The 16,567-nt window shown below is 39.7% G+C and overlaps 1 protein-coding gene across 2 annotated transcripts in view; it reads left to right on the top strand.

The window, feature by feature from the left end:
• Positions 1–16,567, top strand: part of RASGRP3 (RAS guanyl releasing protein 3) — a 97,377-nt gene that overhangs the window by 78,987 nt on the left and 1,823 nt on the right. Inside the window, exons 14-20 of one of the 2 annotated variants that reach the window (XM_064494591.1) lie at positions 1,212–1,328; positions 5,919–6,034; positions 7,095–7,242; positions 12,460–12,496; positions 14,459–14,584; positions 14,926–15,290; positions 16,220–16,281. In XM_064494591.1, coding sequence (XP_064350661.1) covers positions 1,212–1,328; positions 5,919–6,034; positions 7,095–7,242; positions 12,460–12,496; positions 14,459–14,584; positions 14,926–15,290; positions 16,220–16,234 — 924 coding nt within the window. In that variant the 3' untranslated portion in view covers positions 16,235–16,281. The remainder of the gene's footprint in view (positions 1–1,211; positions 1,329–5,918; positions 6,035–7,094; positions 7,243–12,459; positions 12,497–14,458; positions 14,585–14,925; positions 15,291–16,219; positions 16,282–16,567) is intronic. The other variant, XM_064494590.1, reaches the window with a different exon arrangement.

The raw sequence follows: 16,567 nt of genomic DNA, 5'->3' as shown, positions 1-16,567 counted from the left end.
TGTGTGAGTTGTGAACTTCTTCAAGAAGGTAGTTCACAAGGTATCCGACAAATGTTGAATATTGCTGTATTTCCCTTGGAAGTTTGAAATATCTTTTGCTACTCCTCTGAATTTACTGCAGTGCTCTGGGCAGGGTGACTTGCTGTATAGTTTAGGAGCCAAGGGTTTAATCCTTTATCAGAACAGTAAGATGAAAGGCTTGACCAAAAGAGCTGAGATGTGTGAATGTGTGTGTGTGTGTGTGTGTGTGTATGTGACTGAGTACGGAGGTACCATATTCAGAAGGCAGGTAATTTTTCATCCTGTTTGTGGCCCACAGGATTCCAGCAACACCCACCACTCAACATTGGTAGGGGCTTAAATACAGTTATTTCTCAGTTCCTCTTGCAGAAATGTTTATTCCCAACTCAGTATCAAATAAAAAACCTGCTAGTGCAGGCTTGTATGTGTGCACCAGCAAAAATATTTCATCGTATGAGAGTCCCAGGGAGAGGATACAAAGTGCACAGCACTTTTGGCTGGGCTCCTGGTAGGACTGGGTTTCACGCTTGTGTTGAGTAAATGTGTTCTGCATTATCGCCACCATTTTCTCCACAATATTAAGTGAGAATGTCTTGCAAGAACGTGGAAAAACCTGTGGAGAAAGGAAGTTCACCAAAGAGGACTCAAGAGAGCTAATGATTAGCCAAACAGTCAAGAAGTGGTTAAGCGTATAAGGAGAGATGCTGGCATTGCTGGCGTTAAGGGCAGAAACTTGGCCGTGCACTGATGCCCACTTACTGCACACACTTAATTTGTCACTAAGAATTAGATAACTGGTGTTTTATATATTTTGTATTATATTTTTAAAACTGTATGGATTGTTGTAGAGATGTCTAAGGGTGTTTTAGTGTTATTTGGGGGAACTTGAATAGGATTTTTGGATGATCTGGAAGAGCGATATTTTTTTCCATCTAAAAAACACAGGTTAGCTGCTGCTAACCAGAATGCACTGTCCAAACATGTATTTAGTTACAGGTTAGAGTCTATTGACAGAATACTCCATTAACAAAAATTCCACTGGTGTCTGCTTTCAAAACATTTAAGTGATACATAAACATAAGTTTTTACTGATATTATTAATACACAAATGTCACATATCTTTCTCAGTGTCCTTGGCTCTAATTGCTCAAGGCCCCAGATAAAGCTGAAAACTGTGTGTTTTGTGCCAGCAGCCTACCTCCCCTACAACGCCCACCAAGCCCGTGGTGCCCCTGGAGTGGGCATCAGGGGTGATGCCAAAGCCAGACCCTACGGTCATCAACAAGCACATACGGAAATTAGTGGAGGTAAGTGGTTGAAGGAAAGTTAAAAACGAGCACCAGAAGGCCCCTTTGTCTTCCCAGTATATTCTCTGGTTGCCCAGGAATCAGATGGAGGCCATGAAGAGAGCCCTCTGGCATGTGGGAGCAATTCAGCAGATGCTTAGCTCTACCCGGCATTGGCCTCTGGGGAAGAGCCTCCCAGGAAGGCCGCCTGTCCCCTTCCTGTCTGGCAGGTCTCACTTGTGCAAATACTGTCATCTGTTTAGAACCGCTCCGTTCCCTAGGCACTGGACACTTCTGTCACTGCCCCTGCCACCGGAGGGGCTGTTTGAGGATTAGAATCTACTCATTAAAAACCCACATGGGTCATAGTAAAATGCCCAATAAATTGGTTACTTGAGGGTAGAAAAAAATCTGGTAAGTTGGATCATTTCTCCAGTTGTATGTATCTGAAGGTCTGTGACACCGCAGCACAATGCCATTTAAATCAGAAACATCAGTTCATAAAGGGCAAGATTATGTCAGAGTCTTCGATCTAGAAAGGAGTCAAAGCACTGGTGTGAGAAAGATGGAAATATCTCAGGCACTGGAAACTGTGACGATTGATTAAACACCAACTTTCATGGATTCAGTACATCCTCTGATGCAGCAGGAACAAGTCTTTGGGGGTATAATGTGCTCTTTGCTGGGAAAGGATGTTTACGGAAAAAGAAAGAATGTTCTACATCCATGGAACTATGAGATGCTGAAAGAAAAGTTACGTGGAGCATGTGAGGCAGGAAGGAGAGGTCGGAAAGAGTGAAAGAAGCTGGGTGAGAAGGCGATATGGTCGCATGGAGGCCTGTGATATGGTGGTAACAGACCCAACTCGGTGCCAGGGATGGTGGGCAAAGGATCCCAGTGCCTGGAGGTGCAGCTCAGGAAGGTCTAGAATCAGGAAATGGAGAATAGAAGTGTTCTCTCTCCTACTCTCATCTCTTTTTTTCTCTGAATGCTCACTTTGTTCTCTGCAGACAGACTTTCTTTGCTCCACAGGTGGACTCTGTTTCTCCTGCCACCCCTTATATTGTCTCTCTTCTCTTCTCTCTAACTCCAATTTCACGGGGAAGGTTGGACAAATTGACTACAATTGGTTTAACGAAATGAAAGGCCACGTTTTACTGGAATTTCCACACTGAATTTTATTTCACAAAAAAATCTTGTACTCTCAGTATAAATATGGATTTAGACTATAAATAATAGGCACTCCATAATAGTTAATTTTTAAGCAATTTTGATTATGAATAAGTACTGACAGTGGGACTTGCAAAAAAATTCAGTTATCTGTGGGTAAATCTATAATGGGTGCTAAACAATCATGTTTCTGATTAATTAATTTTTTGATCTATAATTTGCCTACTTCCCAAAATACTCCTGAAGCAGCTTGCAATGTAAGGCAATATAGATAAAACAGAACAGACAGAAACTTTAGGGAAAAGAGAGAAAGATTCATTATAACTGGACTCTAAGCCAAATATATGTTTGCATACATGAGTTTCCAGGGAGAACTTACAAAATTTTTTGAAAATCCTATTAGGCAGAGGACAATGGAAAAACTTCTCTATCTTTCTCTGATTATAAAGAAAGTCAGAAACATTGTAAATATTAAAACCTTACATAAAACATAGAAAATAGAAAGTTTAACTTTCAGGCCTTGGTATTTCTACTGTGTAGAGATAACTACTGCTAACCTATAGATTATCTTGTATGACTTTATTCTACACACACGGACACACACATACATGTATATTATTGAGCAAGCTTGTTCAATGATTTCCTTAGAACAAGTCCTAGAAGTGGAATTGCTGCATCAGAGAGTGTCCTCCAGAACAACTGTGGGTATTTGCCTCACCAACTTGATATGAGAGTATCTATTTTCTCGTACCCTAGGAAATTATCAGTTATTTGAATGTTTTCCAATCTGAGAGGTAAAAAAAAGTTTCATTAGTACTTCTATAATGATTAGCAGAATTGATCATCTTTCCATGAATGTATTGGCCATCTGTATTTTCACTTTGGTGATCACCTGTTTTTCTTTGGGTCTTTGCTCTCATATATGTTGCAAATTATTTTCTCTGTCATTTATATTTAAATTTGTTAATTGAGCTTTTTTGATTCAGACAAAATTTGTATTTTATTGTAATAAAATGTTTTGGTTTATGACATCTGACTTTGATATCAGGCCAAGAAAGGTCTTTCCTACTAAGATTGTAAAACATGAAAAATATTTTCATCTATTTACTTTTGGTTCTTTTATAATTTTTTATATTAAAATATTTAATGCATCTATAATTATTAGCTATTTAATTCAACAGAAATTGTCGGATAATCCATAATTTCCCTGTGGATTTGAATAGATAACTTTTTGATATTCTGAATTCCTACATATATATTCGTATATGGATCTGTTCCTGGAATGTACTTTCTGTAATAAGTTGCAATACATGTTTTGATTAATGTAGCTTTATAGAATATTTAATTTCTGATAGGGCACATTCTCCCTCATTAGTCCTCATTTTTTAAATTAAAGTATAATTGACCTTCCAGATGTTTTAGATATAAAACATAGTGACTGGATATTTCTATACAAAACACAAGATGATCACCACAGTAAATCTAGTTACCGTCTGTCATCATACAAAGATATTAAAATATTATTGACTATATTCACCATGCTGTACTTTTCATCCCCATGACTCATCTATTTTATAACTGGAAGTCTGCACTTCTTAATTTCCTTCACCTATTCATTCATGTATAGGTGTTTGTTCTCTGTATCTGTAAGTCTGTATCTGTTTTGTTTTGTTCTCTGTGTCTATGAGTCTGTTTCTGTTTTGTTTTGTATGTTCATTTGTTTTTTAGATTCCATACATAAGTGAGCTCATGTGATATTTGTCTTTCTCTCCCTGATTTATTTCACTTGGCACACAAAATACCCTTAGGTCCATCCATGTTGTCAAAAATGGCAAGATTTCATTCTTTTTTATGGCTGAGTTAAATTCCATTTTATTTATATACCACGTCTTTTTTTTTAATTGTTGAATTACAGTCAGTTCACAATGTTGTGTCATATACCACATCTTCTTTATCCATTCACCTTTCAATGAACACAGGTTCTTCCCATATCTTGGCTATTATAAATAATGCTGCAGTGAACACAGGGGTGCATATATCTTTTCAAATTAGTGTTTTTGTTTTCTTTGGAAAAAATACCCAGAAGGGGAATTTCTGGATTGTATGTTAGTTCTTTTTTTTTTTTAATTGAAGTGCAGTCATTTATAATGTGTCAGTCTCTGGTGTATAGCATAATGTCCCCTAGTCATGCATGTATATGTATATATTCATTTTCATATTTTTTTCCATTGAAGGTTATCACAAGATACTGAATATAGTTCCCTGTGCTATACAAAAGAAATTTTTTAAAAATCTGTTTTTATATATAGTGGCTAGCGTTTATAAATCTCAAACTCCCAAATTGATCCCCTCCCACCCCCTTTCCCCGGTAACCGTAAGATTGTTTACTAAGCCTGTGAGTCTGTTTCTGTTCTGTAGATGAGTTCATTGTATGGTAATTCTATTTTTAATTTTTTGAGGAAATTCCATACTGTTTTCCATGGTGTTTGCACCAATTTACAATACCACCAACAGTGCATGAGTCCTCTTTTCTCCGTATCCTCACCAACACTTGTTATTTGTTGTCTTTTTGATAGTAGCCATTCTGACAGGTGTGAGGTGCTATCTCATTGTGGTTTTGATTTGCATTTTCCTGAGATGAGTGATACTGAGTATCTTTTCATGTGTCTGTTGGCCACCTGTAAGCCTTCTTTGGAAAAATGTCTATTCAGGTTCTCTGCCTATTTTTCAATCAGGTTGTTGTTGTTGTTGTTGTTGTTGTTTTTTGATGTTGAGTTGTATCAGTTCTTTGTATATTTTGAATATTATCCTCTTATCAGATATATCATTTGCAAATTTCTTCTTCTATTCAGTAGATGGTCTTTTCATTTTGTTGACAGTTTCTTTCCTTGTGTAAAAGCTTTTTGTTTTGATGTAGTCTCAGTTGTTTGTTTTTGCTTTTGTTTCCCTTGCCTAAGGTCTTTACTGTCATCTTAAAACAATTTTAGGCTAGTCTCAACATGTTCACTTCTATTGGAATTTTAGAATCAATTTGTTCATTTGAAACAAATTCCCACTAGGATTTTAATTGGAATTGCATTAAATGTATACTTTGATTTGGGGATAATTTAACATTTTAAAGTTTCTTTTTCTATTGTTATGGTATTGGCATTTGTGAATTCACCAAGCCTAACTGCTACTCAACCCTGAGGTCTCAGTTTAGACCTTGCTTTTTCCAGAAAACCTGTTTAAATCTTCCTCCTCCCTCCCCTCAGCACTGTCTTTATCCTCAGCACTGCTCTTATCTCATCGTACCACAGAGGCTTCTCAATTCCGTTATCTCTCACTAAATTCCAAGCACCTTGATAGAAAGAATAATATGCTAGTTATCATTGCTTTCCCAATAATGAGTTCAGAGCCTGACTCACAGTCATTCAATAAATATTTGTCTTTCCTTTGCAGTCTGTGTTTAGAAACTATGACCATGACCATGATGGGTACATCTCTCAAGAGGACTTTGAAAGTATAGCTGCCAATTTTCCCTTTTTGGATTCCTTTTGTGTGCTGGACAAAGATCAGTAAGTTTAATTTTGTTATATTGTAATGCAACTGTCCTGAAGTAGGAAATTACTATCACAGGAGAGCAGGGAAACCTTTAATTTACATCTTGACAGCTTCAGTCCTAGCGTGATGAGATGTCTAACTTTTCACTGATTTTTTTTTTCTTGGTGTCTATGAACATGACTGGTTGGATAGAATCACAAGGCAGACCTCATAATCAGTGTTGAGTACAAGTGCTCGTTTGCAAATTAGCCCAGCTCTATATTACTTCTACTGTTTAGCTAGTTCATCAACCCCAAAGCTTCCATCAAAAAAGAATAAAGGAGAAACATATGTAGATCTAGCCTGGTAGAGTCCTCAGCATCAGTGGACCTGAGGGCAATCTTAAAAGTTACCAAGTAAGTAAGATTTTTGTTTAGATTACTTACAGTCTTCAGGAGAGCAGGTGAAGGCTGCAGATAGCTGAGAAGTGTCCATGCTTTTTTTTTTTCTTTGCTAGTTCAAAGGTTGCCTTGAGAAACAAAGAAAAAATATATTACTCTTTATCTTCAAATGATTACTGAGAAATTAAATAACTTTAGAGGCTAAAACCTGCATCATTAAAAAAAATAATGATTTTTAAAAATTTTTGCCAAGAAACCATGGTATTAATATATTTTATTGCTTAATTTTTAATTATGTGATATTAGTTCCTAGTCTAAAAATCATTTGTAATGAAATACTGGATTTTATGTTGGTTAAATGTTCAAATTATATCACATTAAAATCCTCTAATATTTTTGTTGGTGTGAGAATTTAAAAAAAAATCTGTAAATACTGCAACACACCAAGTAAAGCCTTGGTACTTTATAATAAAGGTCTTAAAGCCTTAATTGATCTTCACTGTTTAACTAGAACAAAGAATACCTAACAGCTGTCCTTTCAGGTCCTTTCCTCCTGTCAGATGTATCAGGGAAGTGAACATTCCCCACCTGCTTTTGGCTACAAAAAAGGTTTGGAAGGTGAGTGATTTAAGTGTGGCAACTACTTAGCAACATGGTATTCAAAGACCCCTCCTTTCTTTGATTCTCTTCACAGGGATGGCCTAATTAGTAAAGATGAAATGATGGCTTACTTCCTGAGAGCTAAGTCCCAACTACACTGTAAAATGGGACCAGGATTTGTCCATAACTTTCAGGAGATGACCTATCTCAAGCCAACCTTCTGTGAACACTGTGCAGGATTTGTAAGTCTGTTTTCCCTTGTTTTCTCCTGTATCTAGTGATTTGTGCAGCATTCTCAGAAAGTAAGAAGATGATGCAGTAACAGAGTCCTCTGTCTGCCTTAGATCAGAAGTAAAACATGATGACTCCCTAAAATTAAAAATTCAATTAAAAACAAAAGCAAGATCTGCAGATTTAGCTATGTTCTTTCTAGGAATGCAGGGCTGGTGAAGACAGGGAAGGTTGGTGAGGCCTGTTAAGTCAAGAGAGCAGTTTGTCTGTTCATCCCTGCCAGGGAAAGGTTCTGCCCAGCGAGCCCTGAAATTCATCACTAAGTGGGTGCAGTTAAGGGGAGTTTTTATCTTAGCCAGTTCCTCTCAGTTCTTGTTTCATACGTGTCAGTCCCTAGAACTCCATCATGGCATGGCTCAGTAATTCATAACTCAGAGAAGAAAAAATCTTTTCAAAGAGAAGATGGTTGTAATAATAACATTTACTCAGCACTTGACAGTATGAACTATTTCAGAGGCATTAGTGTAGTTAATCCTTATAACTAGCCTATGAGGTCGGCATTTTACTCTCCCTATTTGCATGTGAAGGTAGAGAGGTCCAGAGAGGACAACCCAAGTTTCCCAGGATTGCACAGCCAATAATGGCTAGAACTAGGACTCAGACGCAGGTGTTCTGGCTCTACCTGCATCACTGCAACAAATGAAGGTTGTACACTTCATTTCCCCACGTTTGATGATTCTTTGGCAACTGAAGTCAGATTTGGCCATGGTATTAAACAAATACCCTAGGGTCTTGAACTTCTTCTAGTTGATACCCAAGTTATATTAGATGGAAGATGTGGTACTCTAGGTGAGGGTAGCCTAGCAGCCAGGTGAGTGAGGCTACTGCTCCTTGGTCCAGATGCCAGCTCAGTCATGCCAGCTCAGTCATGTCAGCTTCATTCAGCAGTCATGCCCTGCTGTGGACACATACTGAATTCAAAGCTGATATTATATATGCTCCCACTAAATTACATTTTCCCATTTTGTTCTTGAAGAACCAGCTTTAGAGGGGCTGCCAAAGGCATGAGTCTGTGTTCAAGCACACACCCCACTGACAGTGGGTTACATAAGAGGCAGTGTTACCTTGAAGATGACCCCAGGTGGTCATAGCAGCTGATGTGGTCAAGGGGCAAGACCAGCCTGACCAGCTCTCTTCACCCACCTCAGAGAAGGAGAGGTTCTTCTACCAGCTACGCCACTGGGATTGCATCACCTGGTCACTTTATCATAAAACAAATACGTTTCCTTTTTCATGTTTTCTCTTCTGTGGATTTTTTGCCTGTATCTAGACCAGAAAAATGCTCAAATGGGAGGGAGCCATGTGTAACTCTCTCTGCAGAGTGGGGCCCAGGGAATCTGTTTGGCCATGGCAAGGCTCAGCCCAAAGTCAGGTTGAGATACTTGTCCCGTGGTGTGGTGTGAGAGCTGGTAGGCCTTACCAAATCTCAAGTTCTTCTCTCTGCTCTCCAGTCCTTCTGGATGTCTCTCCCTTCCATGGAGGCATTGGTTTTGTAGAAGCAGCAAGGTGAGCCATCTTGGGAGCTTCCATACTCCTCTCCCCAACTCATCGGAGCAGATTTGCTGGTACTAGGTTCCTGATGCAGCTGTGATGAGGTAGAAAGCTCTGGACTTGGAGTCTGAAATCTTCGGCTTTGAACCTCAATTCTGCCCCTTATTAACTCTATGTCCTTGACCAAGTTATTGACCATCTTTGAGTCTCTATTTTCCTATCTATACAAGGGAGTTAAGACTTACCTGCCATGTTGTTGTCATGTAAATGATATCAGATATGTATGTCACAGAACTCAGAGTAAACTTTTCTTTTCTTAGTATTCCTTGATATTTTTGGAGTTTAATTAAAATTAACTCATTTAAAGTTTTAATAGTCCTTTTATTTTTTAAAATATATTTAATTCCATTGGAACAATTTGATTTGATCTTTACTTACACATATTTTTTAAAAAGCTCATTGGTTTTCTGGCTATGATATCCTATGTCCTATGCAAAACCTGAATTAATTTTGATTTACACACAAGAAAAATGCCTGGGAATTTATATAACAAAATAAAAAATGATAATTATCTCTAGGTAGGAGGGGTATGGGTATTTTTAGATTCTTATTCTCTTTTGTTCATCTGTATATTCTGATTTATCTACAGTGAGCATGTGTTTCTTACATAATCAAAGTAGTGACTGAAAGAAATTTAAACTGCTTTAATACAAATTAAACTACAAAAAAATAGTGGAAAAAAAAAGACCACGTAACCTAAATACTGTTTTAGATACGGCAAATTTGGTACTCTATTGTCATAAGAAAATGTTTCAAACAATAAATAAATGCATTATTGCCTCCCCCCCCAAAAAAACTCATTGGTTTTCAAAGAGATTTATAAATATAATGCTCTAGAAGGGTCATTAAAAGGAATCATGGGGGAATGATTCCTTTTTTTTTTAGTGCCTGAACCACCTGCTTTTGAAATACATTCCACTTTAAGGGTAAAGAAGACAAAGAGACACTACTTGAAATACGCTGATTATAGAATTAGAATTCCAGCACTGCAAAAGTTTTGCTAATCCCCTTATTTTGAGTTCTAGAGAAGTTAAGTGACTTCCTGAAGGTCACATGGATTATTAGCAGCAGGACCATGACTCATATTCAGGTCTCCTGACTCCCAGTCCAGTGCTCCTTACACCACAATCACTCCAAATTTTACAGCAGCCTGAGGTCTCAAAATCAGAGGACTGTGGGAAGTACCCTGTCCTGTCCTTGACTGGCACTTTGACCCAGAGCCTCTTCCTGCCTCGTGCTGTCTCCTGGTTCTTAAGTAAGCATTAGCAAGCAATGCCCTGGCTTGCCCTCCTGATGGGACTCACGCTTGACTTTATCTTTTTCAGCAGTTTCTGCAGTTATGCTAATAATGTGCCCTAGCCATATATTAGGATGCTTCTAAAATCTTACCCTTTCTTGTCCTAGATCAGTGGCTTTTGCTCTGATCACACACAAAACGTTCAGGAGCAATGGCTTCCTGTCTTTCCCTCTAGTGACACATTCTTCACATTCTTCTTTCCCTACTCACCAGCTCCGAGATCTTGCCAAGTGACCTCACATCTCTGTAACTCAGTTTCCTCATCTGTAAAAATGAGAAAATTATTATTACCTGTCTCACCATGTTGCAGCAAAGTGTGTTACAGCTCAGTTGTTACAGCAACCTGGATCCAGATGAGAGATCAGGCAGCTCTTGGAGGGTTGGAGAACTCAGGTTTATTACGTCAGCAGGCCCAAAGGAGTTAACATTCCAAACTCTGGACCCTATCTGTACGTTTACACAGGCTTTTATAGGCTGCCAGTCTGGACTTTGCAACATCATATGCAAATAAGGTGTAACAAAGTTGACTAATTAGGAATGAGCTTTGTAGAAATAGACCAATCAGGAGTGAGCTCTATGCAAATGAAGCACTACAAATGGACCAATCAGGAGTTAGCTGAGGGAACCAATAGAATCTTAAGGGTAAGTTCTGCTTTCCAAGCCATTTTAGAGGCAAAAAGCAAGATAATGCCACTGGGCCAGGGAACTGGATGGTGCTGGCAGGAGAGTACTGGCCCTGCCTGGGGGTCCTGCTGTCTTTTTCATGGGGCTTCCCACCTCAACAAGGATAGCGTGAGCATTAACTAAGTTGCTACACACAGCTTAAAACTTTGTCTTTCACACAGTGAGAGTTCAATACATTTTAGCTATCGTTGTTATTACTTTTACCAAGGGCTCTGTGAGGGAAAAATTTCTTATCACTATAAAGCTTCTCAGATGCAGGACCGTGCAAATTATTTAATTTCCTGGATCATCACATTTACCTATTATAAAAGGGAAGCAAACTAGATTATCATAAAGATCCTTACAGCTCTGACAGATGTGACTGTCCTATCCACCTGCTTCCCTTTTCTGTGCTGACCCCTCCCTACCCCTCTTCAGGTCATCCTAGGCACCTGAGGCCTTGCTTCCAGTTAGTTGTCTTAATAATCCTTCCTGTCTTGTTCTGTCCCCGGAGACATCTGCATCTTAGTAATGTGTTCCGAGGGACCAAATAACCTTTAAGGCTCAAAGGAATCGCTCTCCACTAGTGGAATTTCCTTGTCAGAAAGAGGGTAAGGAGCAGCCTTCCTAATGCCTTGAGTCACTTCATGTCGGCAGCTACTTACTCTTCTCAGGCCATGATGCCCACACTCAGGGTGCTGTTCCCCTATTACACACCCCAGCAGCCTCAGCAGGCCACCAACCTGTTTCTTTCAAAATCATTTTATGAGGTAGATATCAGCCACTTAACCTCACCAGTAAAGGGTTAGGAATGGAGCTTCTCCTGCTTGAGCTAAGCCCATTTAATTCATCAGTACTGTGTGTTCCTGGTGTCCCTGGTTCCCATATGCAAGTGCTATGGGAGGCCTAAGAAAGGACTCTTTCTTCCCAGAGATCACAGTGTGTCCAGAGGGCAGGGACACCACCACCAGGATGATGCACCTGGGCAAACACTCCCTCGTTGAACTGTAGGCCCTCACATCTCTCCTGAGACACTTGTCACTGCGCACATCCTGCTTCCTACTTGGTTGGCAGGTTCTGAGCCTTTTCTGCATCTCCCATAGCCTTGCCACAGGCCAAACACCGAGCAAATGCAGAGAATAAATACATGAATAAATACAAGACCTTTTCCTCTTCTGTATTCTATCAAAATAGAAATGCTTCTCAGAAAATAACCAAGCAAAATGCTGTTGTGTCATTGGGATGTGCACCGCTTTGGTCGCTTGATTTCCTGTAGGGGGCGCCAAGAGCAGCTGAAGTGATTAAAAAGAAGGCAGAGGGAGCTAGGGGCTTCCAAATGCAGAGGAACAAAGTCTCTCCTGGTGAATTTTGCTGAGAGGGCATTATGCCAAAATCCCAGAAATGCACCCACGTCAGTTTCCCATCCCAGCTCCCATTTGGCTTCCAGAAAGAAAAGGGAAGCAAAAGTCCCATTATTGCCCCAGCTGGAGTGGGCTGGGAGAGGGCTCTTCTATCTACAGGAAGGGTGTCAGGAGCAGCTACATCCTGTTTGTGCTCCACCAGTCATCACGCTTCCCAGGACTTCCTTCTCAGTGGCCTTGTTTTCTTTCCAGATTTCTCTTCAGATTCCTTGACATTCCTTTGTCTTTTGTTACAGCTCTGGGGCATAATCAAGCAAGGATACAAATGCAAAGGTAAATAAACTTCTTTTGTTGTTAAAATTTTACATTGTGACATTTGGGGCAGGACTCAAATTTGCCTAATGGAAACCACCAAAGCTCCTCGGTGTTATAGAGAATTTAGTGCTTCAGGGCCATTGGCAACTGAAGAGTTAATGTGTTCAGGAAAGGACTCCCTGGAGTTTTGGAGAGACCAGGCTGGAATTTTATGGCTTGTTACAAGAGCAAGCAAACTATCACCACCCCCAACACACACACATCTAGCCCCCAGCTCTAAGATGCCTGGCTCATCATCTGCACACAGTTAGGTGAGAACTCTGAGGAGGGCAAGCCTAATGGAAACATTGTATGTAAGAACTCTGCCTTCAAGGGGGAAAACAACAACAACAACCTGTGCTTATTTCTGTAACACCTATGCATTTCTTTCCACTCTCACACAGCTATTCCCTTCTCTGCTAAATCATAGATGACAATGAGAAAAAAGGAGAAACTTGCATCCAGTTCAATGAATTTGTTCATATACCTCCATTTAATTGAAATTTAGAACAACTGAATAAATATTTGCCAAATGCAATAGGAATGTGTTGCTACTTGCAGATGTATGATTATTGCACATTATTCATGTTTAAGAAATTGCTGGATATTTTATGCAGACTGTTTATACTTGTTCTTTTAAGAATCAGATAATGCTCTTGAAAAATATAATGTCAAATATAATAAAACCACAAAGGGAACACAGAATGCCTTCAGATTAATATTGTCCCCTTGGAATACCCTTTTTCTCCAGCCATCTTTCAGTATTTGGCTCTCATTTTACATGAATAGGGAGCTTCCTTGAACCTTCATGAGAGCCACCTTTTAGTGTTTAAAAAACTGCTTCCCTTTAGTTCTCTAGATCAGTTGTCTTAGTCTAACTTTGATTTTTACTTTCAAGCAGCAAAGATAGTGCAATATCTTACTGCCCCACCATAAGTCATTAGTTTTATTCTGGTTTCTGCCCCTTCTCCCCTAGACACACACAGACACACACAGACACACACAATTTTATGAAGATGAAAATCAATTTAACCTTTGGGTCATCTTTGTTCATACAGTATTTTCTCTTAAAGGCACACAGAGTGAAAAATCTAATTAAAATAGACTGGGCATGTCATTACAATTTGATCTTTCCATGATATCATTACAAAATCATTTGAAACAAGACCGTTTGAGGGAAAATGGGTATTGGAAATAATGAGAAAAGTCTTCTTTGATAGTGAAAAAGAAATAAACCCTTTAAAATGATCGTATCTGTTCAGTGATTCTAAGGGGAATGTAGGACCGTCATCACATGAAATAACTGTGTGCTATCTTCCAAAGTGGCCAAAATTTTCTACCCCAAGTAGCAATTAATATCTACTTTCTTAACTAAAGCATCAAATGAGAAAGGCCACAGAATCTGCCACATGCCATTTCCAAGCCATAGTCAAGTCTGGGACACGTTTATTGAACATATGCTCACCTTATTTTCTGCTTCTTCCAAGAAAGCAAGCCAGGCAAAGGGCAATCACAGCAGGTTAAAGCCACAAAGACTGTGAACCCGTCTTGGAATTGGGGTCTTGAGGTTTTATAGAAACTGGATGGAACAGAAGAGTGATAACAATCAGGGGCAGTGGTGCTGATTCTTCTTAATCTTGATAAGTCCATCTGGCTTCACAAAAACTCCTTAGGGTCTGTCCATTCTTCTGAGGTCATCAACTCATGACTTTCTTTCTGGAAAACAGCTTCTGGGTTAAAGAATGTATGGGGAAGGTTGGGGGCTATTTCAACAAAGCAATTGAGTGAGTAAACAAAAAGAAAAACAAGATGTGTCAAAATGAGTCAGCAAACAGCCTTAGCATTAAGGAAGCCATTTTGTGAGTTATGTTAGTTAGATTTCTACTCTTTCAAATGCATGTGGTTCACACTAATCATCTGTGATATTTTGGGATGTTTCAGACTGTGGAGTCAATTGTCACAAACAGTGCAAAGACCTTCTGGTTTTGGCCTGCAGGAGATTTGCCCGGGCACCCTCCTTGAGCAGTAATCATGGATCGTTGCCTGGAAGTCCATCGCTGCCCCCAGGTAATGTCCTAGACTCTCTTTCTTCCTGCGATTTCTCTCTGCTAACCTTCCCATACCTCCACCTCAGTGGGGTTCCGGATCTAAAGCTGGTCAGGGCCATTCTAAACACTGAGGCCTTCTTCAGGATCAGCAGCAGTGGCAAAAGCCCTTGAATCCCACATGCTTCTGTCTGCTTTCAGGTCTCACTAACATGCAATTCACCTGTGGCCAGTTTCATTCTGTCTCTTCCTCTAGGACCTTTCCTGTCAGACTCCTGTTGTTTGCAGCAACTTTGATGGCTTGCTATGAAGCAGTCAGATGTCAAATAATCACAATAATTACAGTAATTCTTCCCTTTCCAGTGCAGGATGAGGTATTCGAGTTCCCTGGCGTTGCTGCTGGACACCGAGACCTGGACAGCAGAGCCATCACACTGGTCACAGGCTCCTCTCGCAAGATCTCCGTGCGGCTGCAAAGGACCACCACCAGCCAGGCCACCCAGACCGAACCTGTGTGGTCAGAAGCTGGCTGGGGGGACTCAGGGTCCCACACTTTCCCCAAAATGAAGTCCAAGTTCCACAACAAAGCAGCAAAGGACAAAGGCTTTGCCAAGTGGGAGAATGAGAAGCCCAGGGTGCAGGCTGGCGTGGATGTTGTTGACCGTGGCACCACGTTCGAACCAGACCAGGATGAAGAAGACATGGGTGAGACCAGACAGGATGGTGAGGTCAGTGCTGGTCAAACCACAAATAAAATGAGAAGAAGGAGGCTCAAAGGGATTGAGATGAGGGTTATAATGAGTTGAGGGTTATTTGAGAGGCAGCTTGGTAATTTTGAAAGCAGAATGGTTGGGAATCAAGACATACCACTTTTAGTCTTGCTGTTGGCTAGTTTTGTGACTCTGCAACAATGATTTCTTCTCCTTGGACCACAGTTTCAACAGGTATAAAATTGAACTGGATGGATTCGAAAAGTGATGGTTTCCATGTCTGTATACTGACATGATGTCCCAGGGCCCCTGACTGTTGCATGTATCCAGTACAACAGTACTCTATATCTATCATTACCTTAGTTTTCCAAGCTAGAATGAGGGCCCAAACTCAGAAGAGGCAGTGGAAGCAAAAGACTTGCAGACAGAGAAGGAGAGTTGGAATCTCTTGCCTCTACTAAAAATAGAGAGGCTTTTGACAGCATTATGGAAGAAAGGGTGGTGAGTATCAGAGATGTGGGGACATCACAGTTCTATAAGCCAGACTTTGCCTCCACACAGAAATTACACTCATATCATCCAAGGCAAATTGAGAAGCATATGGAATTTGTTAGAACAAGCTGAAAACATAAATTGATTCAAAATTAACTTAGATAAATTTATTATTCAATAGTCCATAATGGATTAAGAAAAATGATTTGGGGAATTTGTTGTCATATTCCTAACCTTAAAGCAGTGTCACAGAGGGCAGTCACTGCCTCCCTACTGAATCATTCTCATAAATATACTATTGGGTTAGGCAAAGATCGTTTTGGATAAGGCAGTGCTCTTTGTTCTTATGACTGATCCTCCAGATTCCACTTGTTACCAGGAGACCTAAACACACAGTCTCCATAGTTTCCCATGATGAGAAAAACTCCAATGACCTTTTACCGAAATTCCTCTAGTTCCTTCCTCATTGAAGACAATAAGGATGCCACACATTATCTTCAGTCATATGAAGTTTACTGTAAGTTCCTGCTGATACATTTTTTTCCTTTCTTATAACACCAACTTTTAAAGCTGCTTTTTTGAGATATAATTTATGTAGTATAAAATTTACCCATTTAAAGTGTATAATTCAATGGTTTCTAGTATATTCACAGAGTCGCACAACCACCACTAACAATCTAATTTTAGAACATATACATCATGTGCCGGGAGGACTACATGATCTTTTAATTCCCTCTAGGTCTTGAGAGTACAAGGTATTGATCATTTGAGATGTTCCCTTGAAATTATCTGATCAACTGCTT

This window comes from Camelus dromedarius, chromosome 15 (assembly GCF_036321535.1).
Source record: "Camelus dromedarius isolate mCamDro1 chromosome 15, mCamDro1.pat, whole genome shotgun sequence".
In the NCBI taxonomy this organism is placed as follows: domain Eukaryota; kingdom Metazoa; phylum Chordata; class Mammalia; order Artiodactyla; family Camelidae; genus Camelus; species Camelus dromedarius.
The sequence above is the reverse complement of the archived record's forward strand: the minus strand, read 5'-3'. Positions and strand labels throughout refer to the sequence as shown.